The following is a 13603-nucleotide window of genomic DNA, read 5'->3' on the forward strand; positions in this document are numbered from 1 at the left end:
TTGTTTTTAGTCTAAGACGTCCTATGATAGGCTATAGTTCAAAAGTTTTATTTTTTTCTTTTATCAATTGAAACTAAGGTTTGAACACAGGGCCTTGCACATACTAGGCACATCCTCAGCCCTATTCATATTTTTTATAAAATAAACTTTTTAATTGATTTGTCCTAAATAGCTCAAAGTAATTACTTCATATTTTTTATTAAATACTTTATTTAATACCTAATAGCAGTTTGTTAATAAAACTACTGCTCGGAACTACTGTTTTAATCTTTTCAATGTAGACTTAATTTGAATTCTCTTTTAATCCTAATTTGATCAAAAGTTACAAAAATGAAAAATGAATTCATTTGAAATTAAGCAAAATTCAGCACTTAAATGACATTATTATGTAAGTGACACTGTATTTTGCTTTAAAATTTTAAGAGTATAGAATTTGGGGAGTTAGGGAATTTTTTACTTTTATCTTACTTTTCTGTTACAAGTTAATTTTGTATAAATTTCTTACTAGAAGTCACATTCCTGCATGGAGGGGGTGAAAGAAGTCCTAAAGATATTATTTCACAGTATCTTTGCAGCAAGTCTGTCTTATGTGAAGGACAGACTTTTATCTGTATTTAAGAGAAAAGGAAAAGGAGACCGTATAGATTCAGAGAGGTGACATGCCCCACAAAGACATCTCTACTTAAAAATATACAGTGTCCGAGGAGAGGAAATCTAGTCCTACAAAAGACAGAGCAAACAGAAAATAGAAACTTAATCATATTTGAGAACAGATTTGTAGGTGTGACGAAACTCTCAGTTACTTACCCAATTTCACATGACCGTTATCCGTTAATAGAATGTTAGCTCCCTTGAAAGTGAGAACACATTTTAGTCCAAGTAGGTGACAGACACTTTAGCAGACAGGACATACAGAAGACTGAATACACATGTTTAAATAATCACAGCCTTACACCTAGAAATACTTGAACGTATGCACAATTAAAACGTTAAATCATTATATTCTTAAGAAAATTTACTTTTCACTTCTCTAGGCAATTTGACAAAATTACAAAATATTCGGTCTTTAAAAACTGCTACTACCATGATATGAATGTTAATATGAAAATGATACATTAAGTTTTCATCTGAATGCTATTTCCTCCCTGATCACAGTGCACCATTATACTGAACATCACTTCACGACGGCATTTTCAGTTCCTCGTACTACCCTTTAAACTTAACTAGCATTTCTTGTTAAACAATAAACACCAACCTCCCTTTCTAGAGACTCACCATCACTGCACTTGTGCTGCTGTGTGACGGTACCTACACTTGGAGCATGAGACTGTCTATCCTAATGTCTATCCTAATGGCCTTCCCAAGGGTTTAGAGCCATCAAGTAAGTAAACAACACAACCCAGTAGCATTTTAGTCCAGTGGTATTTCAGGCCTCTGCCCCTTTCTTTTCTGCAACTTTTAAGGAAGCAAGCAAGCCAGAGCCGGCAGCTCTTTAATCCCAGCTGCCATCAATAATTAAGTATTGGCCTGGCGGGGGGAATGGGTGAAACCACCTCCCCCACCCCAATCAAAAGGGGAAAAAACGACAGAAGAGGGGAAGAGGGAGAAAAAAGGGAGATTTCCCGGTTCCTCAATGTCATCACTGAAGCGAATGCATAGCCACTGATATTACCACAGCTCCAGGGGATAATGGGAGGAACAGAAAGAAAAGAGAGAGAGGAAACTGGAGCAGAAATTTAACTTATGTATGCCCTACCTATCAAGACTTGTGCAGACTTCAGTTGGCCTTTCTCTAGGCTTGACATTAATTTTCCTAAGTTACAGCTTATGTCACGCCACACGTACATTATGCTGTTTTCCTTCCCTTCATTTCTCTCCTGACAGGCAACTAGCAGCCTGATGCTATTGAGCTCACAGTGAAGAGTAAGTTCCAGGTCTTACAAAACTTATACCCAAGAAGGAAAGAATTTCTTAAAATGAATCGATCCATCTATGAATGAACCAAATGATTCAAAGCCAGCAGAGAGAAGCATTTTGAAAAGAAAGGGAAAGGCCACCCTAAGGCAGTGATATTAAATACAGAGCTTGATGAGAATACAGAGCTACATCCAAACCTGAGATGAGAACACTGTAAGAGTCAACAGCAAATACAAACAGCTAAGGCCAGAATGAGCTCAAATATTATATGAACAGTCAGTGTGAAGTGGCTGGAAGTGGGGCATAGTGGCACAAGCCTATAATCCCAGGACTCAGAAGGCTAAGGCAGGATGCTGTGAGTTCGAGGTCATCCTGGACCTGGACAAGGTGAGTTCAAGGCCAGACTGAACTGCACAGTGAAACCCTGTCTCAAAAAGACACACACACACACACACACACACACACACACACACACACACTTGGCTGGAACAGAATAAATAAAATGGAGGGGAATGAGTGTGAGATAAGGTTGGAGAAATGCGGGGCCCAGACCACACCTAACCTCCTAGGCCAGCGATGGCCAACGTTTCAGAGCTTTCGATGATATAGACAGCCTGCCGTGGCACAGGTGCCGTAAGTTCACCACCACTGTTCTAGGCTGTGATAAAATCACCTGGACTTTACACTGAGCGCAACAGGAGACTAATGGCATATAGGCAGGAGAGTGACAAGGTATATTTTAAAAGATCACTTTGGTTACCACTCAGGAATGGGAGCACTGACCAGTCAGGAGGTATTACCAAAGTGCAGGTGAGGTATAATATAACGGTGGCCAAGACAAGGGAGGAGGCAGTATGATGGTCAGATTTACCCAAACTCGGAAGTCTAGCACACAAGTCCTTGCACAGTGGAGCACCAAACTATGCAGACAGCTCCAACCCCTGCTACTCTCATACACTATCTTCTCCTCAAGGGTATGATATTACGCTCTCTAAAACGGCCTCATAGTTTCCAATCACAGTATCATTGTTCATAATTGTTCTTTTTGCCTGGAATGCATGCCAGCTTTCATTTCTGACAAGAATTTATCAATCCATTCAGGTTATCTAATTGCCAATAACGTAGAACCTTCCTAATTTATTAGTTTTCATATAAGTTCTTCTACCTTTGTACTCCAAAACTTTGTTGCATCTTCTAAGTGGCCTATGAAAAATATCTAAAACAGAGATCTGATCAGATAATCAGTGAGCCGCTGAGCTTTCAAAAGAAATTTGAGGGCACGTGCTGAAGGGCATTTTCTATGCAAAGAGCCCGTGAATTTCACCAGAGACCCAGAGAGCACTCAGCTTGCCTCTAGAAGAGGTTCCGAAACTTTACGCTCAAGAGAAATAAAAGAGGAAGAGAGACATCAAAGGAAGCATTAACAAGGAAGGAGGGACAAGAAAATGGAACCATGAAGTATCTAGGTTGGGGAGATGGTAGCAGCTTTACAAATACCCTCAGGAGTCCTGTCCCTACACGTAGCTTACCACTGAGCTAACCCCATCAGGGCCAGAGCATCTGTTCCCCTCTGCTGCTGAAGGAAAGACCATCAGAAGATACCAAGGTTTAATTTATCCATTTTGTTATTTTACTCGTAAGTACTTAAGACTGCCAAAGCTTACTGGCATACTCTGAGTATGAACTTTACTAAAAATTACAATTTGATGGAAGCTATGGACCTAATCTTCATTTTACAAATAGTTAACTACAAATAAGCTGACAAGCGCTAGTGCAACATTAATCACTGAGTGACATAATTAAAACAGTGAATTTTTTTTAAAAAAGAAAAACAATAAAAACGATACAGAATTTCAAACATGATAGGAAATTAACAATGCTTGTTATATTGCATATTGTTATCTTTAAAGTAGCTGCTCAGATTACCAGATATAGGCATTCAAAATTGATCAAACAATTAAGCATTAACTGTTCCTTTCAATAAACCAAAAGAAATTAGTAGCACAATTATCTTAGCTATCTTGTGTATATATACATATTTTTTTCCCCTTCCTTTTCTCCTTTTGCTCATCCCACGTGTTCTTTAAAAAGGTGAATTTTATGGTATGTGAACTGTACCTCAACAATGCTACTATAAAAAAATTAAACTACTAATGATATCAGTCAACTTTATTAAAGTGGTATGTTATATTTCAGGTAACAAATTTATGAAATAGAATAATCCAAATAATTCTGCTCTTGATCAGAGTATTTAAAAAGAGCGGCTATTAGTTTAAAAAATATGATGCCTACCTTTATATCCCTGTGCATTTTCCCTTTACTGTGAAGATAATATAATCCCTGGAGTTCCAAAAAGAAAAACAAGATTTGATCACAGAGAACAGTTGAGGATTTTAAGCAATTAACTGAGTAGCACTCCCCACACTTTATTCCTCACATAGATTCTAGCAGTAATTAACTTAGTTTAATAAATATGCTTTAATAGCTGAATGAAGAAAATGAGAAAGATAAAATTCATTTGGAACCACTAATTTTTCTAAGACAATTCTGAGCAAACTCTGCAAACAATATGAAATTAACTTTTATTTTTGAGCTACTGGAACTTGAACCCAGAGCCTCACACATGCTAGGCAAGCACTCTGTCACTGACTCTGTCAATCCCCATGACAGCGTTCCATTTTCAACCCTTTCTTCAGTATTAATGGGGATATAAAAATATACCAAAAAAATCCAAAGTGCTTCAATTTTAGGTTTTATCATCACATTTAGGCTTCACAGTGATTACCTATAAATATAAAACAAGTTTATCATATACCTTAAAATGTATTGGGTCTTCAAGGGTTTACTAAACTAGAATATTTTACCTTTGTTTATTAACATTTTACCCTTACTTAATGCCCAATAGTTAAACATTTAATTTAACAGATATTACTTTTGAATTAGCATCTGTTTACCTGTAGTGTTTCTCTGCTAACATATGCTATCTGCAATTCTGAGAGAGGTCCAGTTACTATAAAAGAAAATTAGAATTAGTAAGATTAATCAATGAAAGTTTTTCAGTAAATAACAAAGCTTTATAAATTTTACTAAGTAAAAAACTTACTAATTACACAATTCTATTAAAATGTAACCTCCACTCAGGCAAAGTTTTTACTTATTTTTTGTTTGATTTAATCACTGCTGAATTTCTAGTATTTAGAACAGTCCCTGGGATAGAAAAGCAGCTCGATACTTACGGGACGAATGGATGCCTGAAATTAATTGTATTTTCATTTTCATACCTCTCTGATCCAACATCACCTCCCAAATGTTAGCAGAATGCTCAAGAGGTTTAGGGAGTTTTTACGGACATTTAACATACAGTATGGCTTGTATTAAATGAGTATTTTCCCTAAAAGCATTAGCTTTATAGTTATACAATTAATTTATATTCATTATAAAAATTTCTATCAATAGAGAAGTTTGGAAAGTAAAGATCTCTTCCTTACCCAAAATATTATTCAGTAACAAGCAAGATCAAGGGTTTGGTCTATAATCTATCAGATGATTTTATGTAATTTGTACATAATCCCCAACTTATAATAGGATTACTGATAAACACATTGTAAGATGAAAATAACCTAAGTTCCTAAGTTACAAATGCATTTCATTCGCCTAACCTGCTGAACATTACGGCTTAGACACACAGTGTGCTGTGGACAGCTGGTGCTTACTCTGTGATGGCACAGCTAAGGGGGGCTGCAGCTTGCTGCCGCTGTCCACCAATGTGAGAGGGTACATGAGAGTACAAGAGATGGTGCCATCTCTTAGGAATGGGTCTTTACCATGTACAGCATTATGCCAGCCTGGGGAAACATCAACATTCAAAATTTAAACTATGGTTTCTACTGAATGTGTCAGCTGAACCATTGTCTAAATCAAGGACCACTGGTACATGAATGTGTACACCACACATATAATTCTGAAATCTGGCCATTCACTTTAGCATGGCTATCTATCTATCCATCCATCCATCCATCCATCCATCCATCTATATCTTAATTTTGTAATATTTGCTTAATATTTCCTATGTGTACAACTGCTAGGGTCTGAGTATGTCTTCCTCCAAAATTCATACTAAAATTTAATCTTCATTGAGATAGTATCAAAATGTGGGGCCTTGGGGAAGTGACTAGATCCAGGAAGGCTCTTTTATGACTGGAATTATTTAACCCTCTTTTTGCCTCTCCCTCTCTTTCACCATTTGAGAATAACTAGATGGTGCCATCTCCTAGGAATGGGTCTTTACCACACACAGAACCTGCTCGCACCTTGATGTTGGACTTCTCAGGAAACACCTCAATGCATGACTATGAGCAATAAATTTCTGTTGCTTATAAATTACCCAGTCCCAGGTATTCTGTCACAGCTACACAAATGAACTAAGACAGCATTTATTCGCTATGAAAAACATTTTTTCTCTTTTCACTATTTAATCACTTTAGAATATAGAAATACATGAGGTGGGAGAAACTATTGTAGCAACTGAATTAAACTGTAATGCTGGAATTCCTTTGCTAGACAGCTAACTCACATTTATTCAAACTTACAAGCTTGTAGACGTGTTTAGTTCTGTGGTTGAGCAGCTATAGTATTTTACAACTATAGAGGAAAGAAGTCCATTTCACTGAGATTCTTTTCAGAATAGGGCCACAATGAAATGTCTGAAATCATATAATCTCTGTTTTTAAACCCACTCTCACTCAGTAAGAGGCTTCCTTGAGCTTTGAGCTTTCTGTGTCTAACAAACAGTAAGATAACCTGAAAATAACACCTAGGAAAGAAATTTTTTAAAAATAAACTTTCAAAGGCTCAGCTAAGCTCACAAACATTGAGACTTTTCTAGGAGCCAAAACAAAAAGTAAAATAAAAAAACAGGTAAAACTGTGAGAGACTAGCTTAACTGTCACTAGGAGGTCTAGCTTAGTAATCCTCTACCTGGGCACAGACTAAGACCCTGGACCTGCAGAGAAGACATAAACCCCCGCATAAACCAGGGCCACATAAAATTAGGGCCCTCAGAGGGCTACATCTTCATTAAAACTGTAGATAAGCACAGATGACTAGGGATTTGGACTATCACGGGAATCTAAATAGGAGCGACATTGTCTCCCCTTAGAACTTATTGTCACAGACCTCTTCACTCAGGCTTAGGGTTCACACATGTATATACTGCAAACAATGAAGTCACTTAGATTGGGGGGTCGGGGTTGGGCAGACAACGGTGCATGGACATACCCTCAAAAGCCAATGCCCCTGGAAAGTCTCACTAAAGATGATCTCAAGTTTAAATATGTGAATTAAGAAAGCAATTTACCATCAAACAGAATGTGTAATGTTGTTAAAGGGTATAACTAAAAAGAAAAAATTTTCAATATTAAATGGTGAAAACACCCTATTATGCTGTATCAATAAAAGGCTCTATATTAATTCTTCAAAGAAAAAGTAAATGTGAACTATTGGAGGAAAAAAGGGAGGAAGAGAAGGAGTCTATAGGCAAAAAACAAATTCAAAAGTTTCCCCATGCTATGGTAGTTAAAAATGTATGCAGATTCTTTGATACTTCTCCCTTCAAGAACTTCATTCTTCTGAGAGTGGGCTGCGTTTACATGACTTGCTTCTAAACAAGAGAATGCACAGAAGAATGCACTGGCAAAAGTGACAGTATCTAACTTCTGAGATTACATGGGAAAAGGCCTTGTAGTTTCCACCTTAGTTTACTCTGGAATGACTTCAGACTGGTGACTGCTTCATTTGCTTTACTTCTAGATCCAAACAAGCTACTCCAGCAATCTCCTTGAGAGATCTGGTTGTGTTATGACTGAGCACAGAGCACTTACTGTGTGACTGTTAAATAACACACAGTCTGATGCTTCCAGCTTCTGAGCACTTGGGGAATAAGATCAGCGCCCTTGACAGCGGCAGTTGGGCTGAATTCTGATGATACACTGGTAGAATGAGCCTGCCTCTAGGGTAGGACATGCAGCCCCATCTGTTTAAGCCTGATTATGAGTAACTAATAACAAGTAACCAGGCCAAAGTTATGCTCTGCTAATGAGATGGTTTGGAACAGCAAATACCAATTTTGTTTTAGTGTTAGAGATAAATGGTATCTACCTGAATGTTCGGTCTGGCAGGAGTCACTTGCTCTGGGGGATGCCAGCTGCCCTATCACACAAACACACTCAAGTTTTCCTATGGCAAGATCTACACGGTAAGGAACGGCCTACCAAAAGCCATTAAGGACCAGAAGCCTTTGCCAACAGCCATGTAGGCAGACGATCTTGATAGTAAATTCTCCAGCCCTAGTGAATCTCACAAGGGACCATGCGTCGGAATCAGCCAGTACAGTTATTCTCGACTCTTGACCCACAGACTGAGATAATAAATGTTTGAAAAGATGCCAAACTTTGGGATCATTTGTTATACACCAATAGATAATGCTAATACTTTATTTTTTTAAGAATGTGTAAAAATTTGTAAAATCGTAAGTAGTCATAAAATCATATGCATGGGATTAAGGGCAATAAAATAAAACATAAAATGGTTTAGTGATATTTTAGGAATAATAGGAAAAAATAGGATTGCACTGTAGAAATGGATGTTTTTGGCAAATTTTCATGAGATGAAAATGTAATTTGTTATCTACCTGAAAAACACACGCACGCACGCACGCATGCATGCAACAAAACCCTCAGAAGCACCAGGGTTCTCGGAAAGGAAGAGCTTCTCTTTCACCAAATACAGAAATCCCCAGGATATTACACTACTTCTCACATAACTGACGGCGTAAGATTAAGACGGGAGAGAGGAGCTATGTACAAAGAGGGAGGAACATGTCTTCTTACACACGACTGTGTGAGTAGCAGTATACACTGCCATGAGGAAGTCTACATCCTGGAAATCTGGGTACAGCTAAAAGAATGAACACAAAGGAAGAAAGGACTTGGGGTTTTATATGAGCATCAAAGTTTCCAGCCCGCATGCTTGAGAACATCTGGGATACTACAACTTGTCATTTCTTCTACTGATCCAGTTGTTGACCAGTGTAAATATGAGATATGGACTAGATGTAAGATGTATCTAACTGTAATTACAGGAGAGAGATTAAAGGGGTTGGGGGAGAAAATACTTAGAGATAATAACTTATAATTATCCAGATTTTAAGAAAGTGCTAAGTTCTCGGAGGTAAACATATTAAGTCCTAAGCAAGAAAGACAGGAAAGATTCCTGCTAAGCAGCAATAACTAGACTGTCAGAAGGTCCCAACAACTGACTATCGAAGCTAGAAAACAGTGGTGCAAAGTACTCAAAATGCTGAAAGAAAATACCTGGAAAATATGTCTTTGTCAACCTAGAAAATATATCTATGTCTCCTTAAACTATTAGTTAAGAGTGAAGGGCAAGCACTGACAGAGAGGACCGTAAGATGACCTTGCTGAAAATAATGTGAGGAGAAAGGAAATTAAATCAAGTGAGGGGAAATGATAGTGGGGAAATTAATTTAAATTAAGGCAAAAGGCGGGAATAGCTTTTTAAGTTTATAGTACATAGAAATTATAAGCTTCCAGAAATAGTTTGTTCTGCAGTGTAAACTAATGCCAAATTTCTCTTTTTACTGAACCTTTGAAATAAAAATCACTCATCAAAAAGAAGTATTTCTCAAATATGTTAAAGAATAGCCATACTGAATCAAAACTGTCCTCAGAAAAGACATAATTTCATAAAGCAGAGAAATGTTCTCAGCTTCCAAGACTCCCCAGTCTGAGCGCAGCACCCAGACCAACAGGCATGCTCTCTGGGTGCTGCGCCTCCACGCGCCTGTGCCCTGTGCCATCTTCTCCCTACAAATGCACTCCCTCTTCCTCCCCATTGCAAGTGTGCCTATCTTTTAAAAACCAACTTAAGATCCACTTTCCTCATTAAGCTTCCTAAAAAATTCTAGAAAATCCATCATTCCTTTTTCCCCATTTCAACTGTAACTGTACATTAAAATGCTATTGTGCAAAAGAGAGAGAGAGAGAGAAGCCCACTGCTATGTCAATCTATTATGTTAAGTAGCACTATACCAAGAATATAGAGTGGACATGTATAGCTCTATTTATTTTCTTTAGAAGCCACTTTGAAGATACCAAAGTATAGCACAACAACTCTTGATAATCTCCTACCTCTTTTGTCTCTAACTCACTATTATTTGTCTATTTGTTTTCTTGAGAAACTATTTTGTAGATAATAATATGTAAAACGATAACCATTGATAATTTCCTACCATTTTGTCTGTAATTTGCTAAGTCCCCCCTATTATTATGTTATCCTTCTTTTATTCTTTAAAAAAAAAAAAAAAAAAAAAGAATATAGAGTGGAAAAGAAAGGACATCTCTCACCATCTGCTTTACTACAATCAGCCCCTAAAACTACGTAAGAGGCCTCACACTGGAAATCATAATGTATATTATGTGTTTTTTAAAAAATAAATTTTTTCCAAAATATTTTCTTAGAAAATCAATTTCTTGACTTATTAAGCACTTTTATTTTACATTGCTCAAAAAGCACACCTCCAGAAAAAGTCTATTCAGCAATATGTGACATTAATCTATCAATACCCAAAAGAGAAAAGGAGGAGAAAAACAAAGGAAATGCTCTTTATTTTACAAGCTTCCTTTATATACCACTGATTTAATCATTAAAAATGATTTAATCATTTTTGAGTCCCCAGATTTTATTTATTTATTTTTATTTGTTTGTTTCTTGAGACAGGGTTTCGCTATGTAGTTCAGGCTGGTCTTGAACTCACTATGCAGCCCAGGCTGGCCTCATGGTAATCCTCCTGCCTCAACCTCCCAAGTGCTGGGATTACAGGTATTGAGGCACCACGCCCTGCTGACTCCCCAGATTTTAACAGAATAAACATTTAGTTGATGCTACTTAAATACATGAGAGCAAAGTCAATTATCTCTGTATTATCATTACTTGTATATCAGCTGCGTAGTCTCTTGGCTTAGTGTGTTCCTCAAGTCCTTTCCATTTTTACAAGGCTTGAGCTTGAAATTTTGAACTAACTACATTGTTCCTTCTTCAGAGTTAGCAAATAATCACACTGCACATAACTTTCCAACTGTAGAAAGCAAATGTTTCCTTCATCCAAATGTACCGCAAATATCTTTATGTATCCAAATAACATAATGGTAAAACATAGCTTTCTTTCCTTAAGACAATGCTACTATTTGAATCTATTTCTACTTAATTCCTATAAAAATGTAATGCAGGTCTTACCATGGTAAATATCCTGTAAAGAGCCACCTCCACAAAATTCCATGCAAATCCAAAGTTTATCTCGCCTATAAAGAGAAAATATGTACATATCATATCTTCACGATTAGAATTCTGTTAGAGGTAACAAGTCTCTTAAGGGTGTGAGCTCTAACCTTGAAAAACCACATAAAGGGAACGTGCTGTATTAAAAGAAGCAAATTAATCTCAAGGAGTAAATGGCAATATAGTACGCTGGTACTAGGGTTTGAATACTTAAAGTACAGCATTCTTAGGATAGACAGCTATCTGACACATACAAATAATGAACAGACTTTTCTTTAGTTAAAAACCTTTCCTCTCCTGGTTTATCCATCTACCCAGATTCATCGCAAAAAATGGCACCATATCTCAAAGTATATCACTTTGATAGCACTCTCATCAACAACGGACAAAATATAAATGTGACACTCATCCAGATTCAACAAGGATTTTCCCAAAATTATCTATTAAAGTTGACCACTTATTTCCAGGTAGAGTTTCTCTCTTTTACCCATTCTAAGATACTGTAATCCTAATCATAAGATAAATACTTTGTGCAGAGATTTACATAGCTTATTTCTCTGTCCACTTCTTCCTGCAATCATTCATTATTTTATCACAATTCACTAGGAAATATAGCACCCTCAGGGGCAGAGACGGAAAAGTCTCTGAACTCAGTGAGCTCTGTCTAATGCTGAAGAATGCTTCTGCCTTATTAGCGTATCTGTCTCTTTCACCACTGCCTTCGTAGTACCTAGAAGGATATTCAGCAATGGGCACTTGTTCTGTAAGGGAATGGATACGTGACTGTATGAGGAACAAATAAATCAATCATAGCAGGGGTCAGCAAACAATGGCTAGTGGACCAAATCTGGCCTGCAATGTGATTTCGTACACCCCTAGACCATGAATCATTTTTATATTTTTAAATGATTGTCAGAAGAACATTTCTTGACATGTGACAATTATAAGAAATTCACATTTTAGTGCCTATAAATAGCTTTACTAGAATACAGTCACGCACACTCATTTATGAATTGTCTAAACTATTTTCACACCAAACAGCAGAGATGAGTAGTTGTGACAGAAACAGCATGGCCCACAAAGCCTAAAATATTTACTATATGGCTCTTTATAGAAAACATATGCGTAATTTTGGATTAAATTCTACCTTGATTCATGCATAATTTCAGCACGGATAAGGTGCTGTGAGAAACAAAAGATGAAAATACTTAGGAAAACCAAGAGAAGGTCTTTTGACAGAGAGAATATTTGAATGTGGTCTCGAGGATAAAGTGGGAATTCACCGGGGAGAGACAGGACCTATGAATGGAAGCTTGAAAGAAGATGCCCCATTTGAGAGACTAGATAATTATTATGAGCTAAACAAAGACTGCCAGCTTCCTGAAGGGACGAAGATCAGAGCTGAAGCTAGAACAGGCTGAGGTCACACTGGGGAAAGCTGTGTGGCTGCAGACTTCATCTAGACGATTTCTCACTTGAGAATGTCTCTCTGCAACACCATGTCCAGAATGAAGCAGCACAACAGTGCACTCCAAGCAGAGTTGCTGGGGTTGCATGTGGTGATGGTGGCGGGGTTAGGCGACCTGACTCTTGACCGGAAGCAGCAGACCATGAAGCATACAGCAAGGAACACAGGCTGTCAGAGCGCTAAGGTCAGCGACCCCGAATGTATGGAGTAGAGAGGTTCCACAGTTCTGGAAGAGTAAGCTGAAGAGAGTGAAGTCCCCCAAAAGAAATAAGAGGCCATTTAAGATCTATAGTTCACAGGCAGACCACATGCAAATGAAACTGAGGCACATTTCTGTTGCAATTTCTAATACGCTAAGTACCAACAGATGCAGTCCATATAAATATGAGCCAGGTGCCTATTGGTCTAGTTTTAAGAATTCTCAGGATGGATGTCCAGGGCTAGCGATATTTAACTTTATCTAAAACAAGGAAAGCACTTATGACTAATGATTGCTACACTAAGAAGTTAAATCCCCCAGGGACTCTTACACGCATCTTTATTTGAACACCATATTTCTATCAACTTCACTGAAGGCTATCAGCAATTTCTTAGAAACTACATCAAACTGATAGTTTACAGTTTATAGTTAACTACAAACATTTTTTGTATATACAGCAATCAAATTAGTTCTCTCTCCAGCTTCACATATGTATACCTGGTTCACTAAAACTAAGTGAAGGCCTTGTCCTTATTTATTAAATCTCATTCTTAAAAAAACTAGTAATTTTCACTTATGCTCCTTTACTTCTTCCACGTACCTTAGCAGGTTGCCCAGTGTATCTTTGAGCACGCTGCAGCAAAGCCAGTGCGACGTATGTTTGC

At 37.4% G+C, this 13603-nt stretch overlaps 1 protein-coding gene across 4 annotated transcripts in view; it reads right to left on the minus strand.

The window, feature by feature from the left end:
- Window positions 1–13603, minus strand: part of Map4k3 (mitogen-activated protein kinase kinase kinase kinase 3) — a 113378-nt gene that overhangs the window by 71947 nt on the left and 27828 nt on the right. For all 4 annotated transcript variants that reach the window (XR_001235318.1, XR_001235319.1, XM_005390901.2 and 1 more), the window contains exons 3-6: window positions 11230–11294; window positions 4872–4927; window positions 4210–4257; window positions 808–850 (exon numbers count right to left, since the gene is read on the minus strand). Coding sequence is in view for 2 of the 4 variants with exons in the window: in XM_005390901.2 (XP_005390958.1) it covers window positions 808–850; window positions 4210–4257; window positions 4872–4927; window positions 11230–11294 (212 nt within the window). In the remaining 2 variants the exon portion in view is untranslated. The remainder of the gene's footprint in view (window positions 1–807; window positions 851–4209; window positions 4258–4871; window positions 4928–11229; window positions 11295–13603) is intronic.

Source organism: Chinchilla lanigera, unplaced genomic scaffold (genome assembly GCF_000276665.1).
Source record: "Chinchilla lanigera isolate Chin_1 unplaced genomic scaffold, ChiLan1.0 scaffold00040, whole genome shotgun sequence".
Taxonomy (NCBI): Eukaryota; Metazoa; Chordata; class Mammalia; order Rodentia; family Chinchillidae; genus Chinchilla; species Chinchilla lanigera.